General features: G+C 38.9%; 1 protein-coding gene across 1 annotated transcript; it reads right to left on the bottom strand.

Annotated features, from left to right (window-relative positions):
* Positions 1-765: 765 nt before the first annotated feature.
* Positions 766-5484, bottom strand: LOC103279162 (coiled-coil domain-containing protein 39). The gene is made up of 2 exons (XM_008112858.3): positions 4601-5484; positions 766-4233 (listed from the first exon to the last, which is right to left on the bottom strand). Exon 2 carries the CDS (start codon positions 4189-4191, stop codon positions 3223-3225), a length of 969 nt encoding a protein of 322 aa, XP_008111065.2. The 5' UTR covers positions 4192-4233; positions 4601-5484; the 3' UTR covers positions 766-3222.
* Positions 5485-8049: the final 2565 nt, after the last annotated feature.

Genomic DNA, 8049 nt, shown 5'->3' on the forward strand with positions numbered 1-8049 from the left:
CCATTCTGCCAATTGTATCGGTTTCCCAATATTTTTTGCCCATTCTGTCATGCACGTTTTAACTGGTTCTGTTTCTGTTTCCCATTCCAGTAATTTTTTGTAAATTTTGGATATTGTCTTCTTTTCCAATTGCATTATTTTGTCCCAAAAACTCTCTTTTCCTTCAAATCCTAGTTTTTTATCTTTATTGTAGTAATCTTTTAGTTGTAGGTACTGGAACCAGCCGACATTTTTGAATTCAGCAGTTATTTCTTCCTGGCTTTTCAACTTATAGGTGTTGTTTTCCCTAACTACTATATCTTTGTACCTTGGCCAGTTCTCCGTACCCAATTCCCTTCTCTGGCACGCCTCTAGCGGGGATATCCATAACGGAGTTTTCAAATATAGTCTCTTCTTATATTTGTCCCACATTTTTAGTAAAGATGAACGAATAAAATGATTCCCAAAATTTTTTTCTATTAACTTCTTATTATACCATAAATATGCGTGCCACCCTGATCTTAAATCTGCCCCTTCTAGCGCTGTGATTTTTGTTTTTTGGAGAGTAGCCCAATCTTTAACCCACAATAGTCCGCAGGCATCATGATAAAGTTGTAGACTTGGGAAGCCTAGCCCCCCCCTGTTTTTCTCATCCATCAAATATATTCTTTTGATTCTTGGTTTCTTCCCCATCCATATAAATTTGCTCAAATCTTTATTCCATCTTTTAAATCTTAACGAGTTTCTTATAATTGGGATATTCTGGAAGAGAAAAATCAGTTTTGGCAATATAGTCATTTTTATTGCAGCTACCCTCCCTAGTAATGATAATTTTAGGTGTTTCCACTTTTCTAAATCTTTTTTGATTTCCTTCCATTTGGAGTCGTAATTATTTTCTAGGAGCTGGGAGTTTTTAGCAGTTAATATTATTCCCAAGTATTTGATTTTTTTTTTAACTTGGATACCTGTTAGTTCTGTCAATTCTTTTTGTCTGGTTTTCGTCATGTTTTTTGTTAAAATCATAGTTTTATCTAAATTGATTTTTAATCCTGATACTCTCTCAAATTCTTTAAATTTGGCAAGCCAGCAATTTATTGTTTTTATTGGTTCTTCTATTACACATATCAAATCGTCGGCGAATGCTCTAATTTTATACTTATGCTTTCTAATACTTGCTCCTTTTAATTGGGGATCATTTCTAATATTGTTTAGTAACAGTTCTATTGCAAAGATAAATAAGAGAGGGGACAGAGGACATCCCTGTCTCGTTCCTTTCTGAATTTTAAAGTTCTTAGATTCCAAAGAGTTTATTTTTATTTTTGCTTCTTGTTGATCGTAAATTTGACTAATCGCGCTAGTAAATTTGTACCCCATGTCCAATTCCTTTATCAACAATTTAATCAGGTCCCAATTTAGATTGTCGAAAGCTTTTTCCATGTCTATCGCTAAAAGTGCCAATTCCTCCTTTTTTGTACCCTCATAATATTCAATTATGTTTATGATTTCCCTCACGTTATCTCTCATATGTCTTCTGGGCAGGAAACCCGTTTGATCCTCCCCTATCCAATCGGTCAAAAACTCCTTCAATCTTTCTGCTAGTATATTTGAAAAAATTTTGTAATCCGAATTTAACAGAGATATGGGTCTATAATTCTTCACTAAACTTAAATCTTGCCCTTCCTTTGGGATAACTGTTATTGTAGCATAGCGCCATGAATCTGGCACCTTTTTATTATCTAAAATTTCGTTCATGATTTTCTTTAAGAATGGGATCAGTTCTTCCACGAACGTCTTGTAGTATAGCCCATTTAGACCATCAGGGCCTGGTGCCCTGTCACTCTTCATGTTGTTAATTGCTTTTTGGATTTCTATTTCCGTTATTTCCTTATTTAGTAATTCCCTCTGTTTTTCTGTTATTTTAGGTAATTTTTGGTTACTAAGAAATTCCCCTACCTTGTCCTTTTTGATGTTGTCTTTGGCGTATAGCTTACCGTAGAATTTGCTAAAATGGGCCGCTATCTCGGGTTCTGTTGTATATCTCTTCCCATCTGAATTTATTTCTGTTATTGTCCTATCCTTTTTTTTCTTTCTGATTTGCCAGGCTAACCATTTTCCTGGTTTGTTGGCGTTTTGAAAGTACTGCTGTTTCAGAAATTTTAACTTATTAGCCATCTCTTCTAAATCTATCGAGGTCAATTGTTTCTTCAGCATTTCCAATTCCTGTTTTACTTTGCCATTAGTCGGGTCCTGTTTTAATTTGGTTTCATTTTGTTTAATTTCTTCCTTTAAATTAGATCTAATTTTATTCTTGATTTTGTTTTTCTTGGCGTTTTGTTGAATGAAATGTCCGCGCATAAATGCTTTACTCGCGTCCCAAATTGTTTGTGGGGGTACCTCCGCAGTGTTGTTTATTTCAAAGTATTCCTGGAGGATTTTTTTATTTCTTAAAATATCTCCTTCTGTTTTAATAAGATTGGCATTTAATCTCCAGTTATAATTTCTTTGTTTCTTATTAATTGTAAATTCTATTGGGCAGTGGTCTGAGATGTACCGGGGCAAGATGTTTATTTTTGTCACTTTGAGGCTTAGTAGCGAGGTCATCCAGACCATGTCTATTCTCGTCCATGTGTTGTGTCTGTTAGAAAAATAAGTGAAGTCCTTTTGTTCACCATGGTGAATCCTCCACACATCTTTTAATTCCCAGTCTACTAATGCCTTCACAAATTTCTTAGGTAATAAGCCTGACCGTGTTTCTACCCTCTTCTCTTTACCTATACAACTTCCCTTTTTATCTATCTCAGGGTCAATTATTCCGTTAAAGTCCCCCAGTATTATTAGATCGTCAAATTCTTGTTCCTCTATTTTCTTTTTTAGATTTTCTAGGAATGATGTTTTTGGACCATTCGGAGCATATATATTGCAGATTAGAATTGTCTGATTGTCTGTCCTGATCTTTGCACCCACCCATCTTCCATCCTCATCCTTGAATGCCAATTCCGGGTTCAGCTTCTCATTTATATACAGCACCACCCCCTTTTTTTTCTCTTTGGCTGTCGATGAGAATACAGCCCCCAGACCCTTATGGGATAACAGTTCACCGTGTCTATGGCAGATGTGTGTTTCTTGTAAAGCTATTAAATCAAATCGCGACTTCTTTAAATAATTAAATAATCTGCTTCTTTTATTAGGGGAATTTAGTCCATTGATGTTGTTTGAGTGGCATTTTATTTCCATATTATTTTCTTAGTCTTCTTTTGATTCTTTTTCCTCTAGATCTATCAAGTTTGGGAGATGTACGACGGGTTTAATAGAGTGGTTTTCCGGGGAGATGGCTCTGGCTCTTTTCTTATCTCTCTCAAGTTCTTCTTCCGAGGGGCTGATATTTGGGTTTGGTTTGGTTTTTTCTTTCATCAATAGTTTGTAGAAGTCTTTCGCCTTGTCCTCTGTTGTTATCCAATGTTGTTCTTGTTTATAAGTGGCCATGATTCCTTCTCTTCTTTCCCACCTAAACCTAATGTGCCTCTTTTTTAGTTCCTCCGTAAGGAAGAGATATTTCCTCCTTTTCTGCATTGTACTAGTCGGGTATTCCCTGAGGATTGTTACCTTTAATCCTTTAAATCTGATGGTATTCTTTTTGCTTAATCTCAGTACTTCTTCTCTGATCTTTCTTCTTTCAAAATGGACCACCACATCTCTCGCTACATTATTTTTCTTTGAAAAATTCGTTGTTACCCTGAAGGCTCTTTCTATGTTCTCTTCCATTTCTTCGTCCTGTGTTTGTAGCAAATCTGCTAAAATCTGGGTTACTATTTGCTTCACATTCTCTCCTGGTTCTTCTACTATGTTTCTTATTCTCACTTGGAATTCCAATTCTCTCCTTTCTAATCTTTCTTGCCTTTCTTCTAGTTTTGCGCTTTTCACTTCTAGTTTTTCTAGTTTTGTTTTAAGGTTTCCTTGTGCTTTTCCTAATTTTTGGTTATCTTCTTTCATGCCCTTAATATCTTCCTGCAAGCCTTTCATTTCCTTTTTGATTTCTGTGAATTCTTCTGCTAAGTCTTTTTTCAGTGTAGTCAGTTGGTCCTGAAATGTTTTTTGGTTCTCAGCAATTCCCTGGAGTTCCTTCAAAATATCTTTAAGGTTCACCTCCTCCGAGATTGATCCCTTTCTTGCTGTGGTTCTCTTGTCTTCTGTCTTCGCCCTTGGGGTAGTCATCTTCAGTAGTTTTTATTCCGGCTTTACTTACTGTGGATTCCTCTACAATTAATGGGGTAAGTTCAAATATAAAACATTAATCTTAGTTCATAACATTACCATTTGATTTTATCCTAGTCTATTATGGGGGGATGGTGCACTTAACTCTTTTCCCCGTATGTCTCTATTGATCTATTGGCATCTTTCGCAATTCATAAGAGGCTTCTTACTGGTCCTGCACCTTGTCTTCCCCTCCCTTTTCTCTTCGTACCTTCTCTTTCCCTTCTTACTTCCCCTTATATTTCCTTTTACCCCTTATCAAGTACCCTTCAGCGTTCCCAGGATCTCAGTTTACATATATATCTTTTAACCCCCTCTGGTCCTTAGATCACTTCTTTTACTATGGCCCTTAGTTCCACTCTCCCCCTACCGTAACTCAATATGGTTTAAGTCCTCGTCTTTTTCCTCTCTCTGCCGTTCGTCTGCTTCTCGTCCTCGTTCTTTATTTCTCGTCCCTCTCACCGCTGCCCTGCTTCTCTTCTTCGTTCTCTCCGCAGCCCGCCCGGTTCACGTCTTGCTTCGCGCCCTCCTCGCCTCTCACCGTCGCACGTCTGCTTCTCGTCCTCGTCACGTCTTCTTTCACTTCCTCTCCACTCCTCCTGCGTCTCCTGTCTCTCCGTCTACTTCTCTTCCTCGTTACTTTCCACGTTCGACCCCTCCTTCTTCCTTCCTCCGCTCTCCTCTCGTCTCCTCTCGATTCCTCAGTCTCCGCTGCTGTGTCTGACTCTCTTCTCCTCCTCTTTTACCCATGTACTCTTCTGTCACACCACCGCCCCCGCCATTCCTCTTTCGACTCTAACCTTCCAGACTCTATGGTGTGTTGTCAGGGGCCCTTCTTGTCTCCCCTCTCTGCAACTCCTTCCGCTACTCCTTCCGCTGGGTCACTTCCGCCCTCACCTTCATCCGGGAATCAGTTCGCTGACGCAATCGTCCGGCTAGACCAAACAATCTTGCCCCAAGGTCGATCCTCCGCCTCCCACTCTCTTCCAGCCGATGGAACCTGGCGCGTTTCCAATTTCTGAGTGAGTGAGCTTCCAGCGTTTAACAATTCTAGTTCAGTTACAGTATTTCCAAAAAACACAATTTCCAATATTATTCTCTTTCTTCGGCATGAGTCCGCGTCTCATTCCTCGCCCTCCTCCTCTTTCTTTGATTTTAATTTTGCTTTTATCTATCTGTCTCTCTTAGAAAAGGAGAGGTTACCTTGTTTCTCGTTCTTCTTATTCTTATTCCTTCTTTGTTCCCATCCGCCACCAGGTCTCAGAACTCTGTGCTTAGATCCTCTCTCTTGCGTTCGTACGTTCTTTTTTTTTAATTTTCTAGTATTTGGAAGTGCGGCTGGCGGCTGTACAGGGATCCTTTATACCCTCTGCACTTCTTCTGGTCTGCTACCACCTCCCTCGCCGGACCGCTCGGACGCACTCCTTGAGGGAGAGTGTCCCTTTGGGTCTCTTGGCTGAGGGCTAGGATGGTTTAGCTATCTCCGGCACTCGATCCGTCCAGGAGATGGGGTGTACTCTACCCCCAAAATTGACCTGTCAATTGACCTGATACTGTCAATTTTTTCAATTAGTATTGCACCACTTCCTGTCTGATACCTGTTGTGCCACTGGAAGTGGAATAACCACAAGGAGGGGGTTTCTGAACTGTTTTGTGACAGTTTCCATTTTGAATGGCTCCCTTCTAAACATGTAAATCCATTCTTTTTTAAAAAAGAAATTTCAACAGGCTGAGAATTAAATGTTCTCTTTGAAAGTACGTGCCACAGCAGTAATGTGGCACGTACTTTCCAGAAATAAGAAGGCATCTAGCCATGTGTTAAACATCCCCTCATGCATATGTATTTCAAATCTGACAATAAGATATGCATATGCTAGGTTTGCAGCTGAAAAGAAATTCTGTCTCCTGGGATTGTTTCATTTCTGATAGTTTATGTACTCCTCACTTGGACATTCACAGTGCAAAAGAACCATCCCAAATACTGATGAATCATCACAAAACTACTGAAGCCACCGGGGTTTTTAAACTGTAGTAGTAGCTCATTCACCGATTCACTCTTTCCTGATCCTGGTGTTTAAACTCCTAGGATTTTGATTTACTCTTCAGAAATACTTTGTGCTATTTTATACCTGAGATCAGAGTAAGCATTTTGTTGCCCAAGGTAAAAAAAAAGATGGCAACTTCCCAATTTCATGTGAGATAGAAAAGATAGTGAAAAGTGGTAGTACATTATGTTTGTGCTGTAAAGCTAACAGATATACATTAAATACACATTTTATATAAGGGAATGTTATATTCATTCCAGGTTGGCCTTTGAATATGCCCAAATAAAGGTGAAAAACTGTCCTTAATTTTATTCCACCCCCTCTTCCATTTTGAACTTGGAGAAATGAAAGAGCTACATGAACTTCTGAAAATTCTCTCAGTTCTTTCCCACCTGAGGAATGAGTGAAGTTTAAACCAAATATAAACAATGGGTCCTTAGTATCTGCTGAGGTTTGGTTCTAGGAACACCCCCCATAGATACCAAAATCAATGGTAAAATTGTGTCCCTTATATAAAATGGCAAAAATGATAGTATGCTTTGTAGGTTTTTAAAGAACATTTTCAAATTGTGCATAGTGAAATTATAAATACAGAATCAGTGGGTATAGAGGGTTGACTGTATCCCAAGAAAGATGCAGAAACTGAAGAAAGGAGAGAATGCTTCTGGAACATGGCCATATAGCCCGGAAAATGCACAACAACCCAGGAGAAAGGTTCTTGAGAAAGGGGCAGGAAATCATAAATAATTCAATTTGGACAAAATCCCAATCCAACACCATTTTTAAGAAAGCAATCAATCCAGCAGCAAGCTAGTCCCCCTCCTCACTATTTTGATACCATGCTTGCAGAGCAACTTGCAAAAGGAGGGAATATGGAGATAATTGCTACTTGACTGAGTGGGCAAACAAGCAATAGCCTAGAAGCATAAACAAAACATGGCAAATGGGAAGGCTGTCCCATTTCTATAATTCAAGGTGTAACTTCTGCATCATTCATGAACATCCCTGAATAAAATGCCAAGAAGATTGGGCAAGTTAGTGAGGAGAAAATTGTGTGTGTATGAGAGAGAGAGAGATGAGGGAGAATAATCAACATACAGCTGATTAGTGCATGAGTAAAACTGTTGTAGAGCCATGGCATCTCCCCTCTTCAAGAGTTAATGAGCAATAATAAAACTTTGAGCAAAAATAAGATTTTTCCTTTAGTTTTAAAAACTTTTCCATTCTTTTGAAGTTCTGCAATGTCGAAGCTGCTGGAGGCTCCGGGAGGACCCACTAGCAACTGTATCCTGAACTGTATCAAAGCTAAACCCTTTAATAAATGTATTAAAATATTTCTTGTGTAACTTGTATTGATTGTGCACTGTATCAATTTCTAAATGTATAAACTTGTATCAAATGTAGTCTGAAGACATCTGCTTCCCCAGTGCCCTCGGTTTACATAAGCTTCTGGGAACGGAGATCACTCACAATAAGAAAGGTCCCTCCAGCGATCTCCCAAATCAGATAATATCAGATCCTTTTGTATATGTGTATAAGAGAGATGATCCCTTTGTCATCAAGATGGGCTTAGGATGTTTACCTGTTTGACTAAGACTGGAGGCTTGCCATTCCCATGGAAGAGAAGGCTGAAACAGATATGAATACATTAGTCTTCTGAACAGACAGTCAAGCCTCTGGTTATCTGAGATTGTCACCTTTTGTTTTCCGGGTCTTGCATCTTTGTTTCCTCAGAACTGGACACTTAAGTCAATCAAGGAATCATCTGCATATC

This window comes from Anolis carolinensis, chromosome 5, assembly GCF_035594765.1.
Source record: "Anolis carolinensis isolate JA03-04 chromosome 5, rAnoCar3.1.pri, whole genome shotgun sequence".
Taxonomy (NCBI): Eukaryota; Metazoa; Chordata; class Lepidosauria; order Squamata; family Dactyloidae; genus Anolis; species Anolis carolinensis.

Excerpts from the sequence above, each read along its gene's own strand:
- LOC103279162 (XM_008112858.3), bottom strand. The coding sequence starts at position 4,191 with ATGACTACCCCAAGGGCGAAGACAGAAGACAAGAGAACCACAGCAAGA.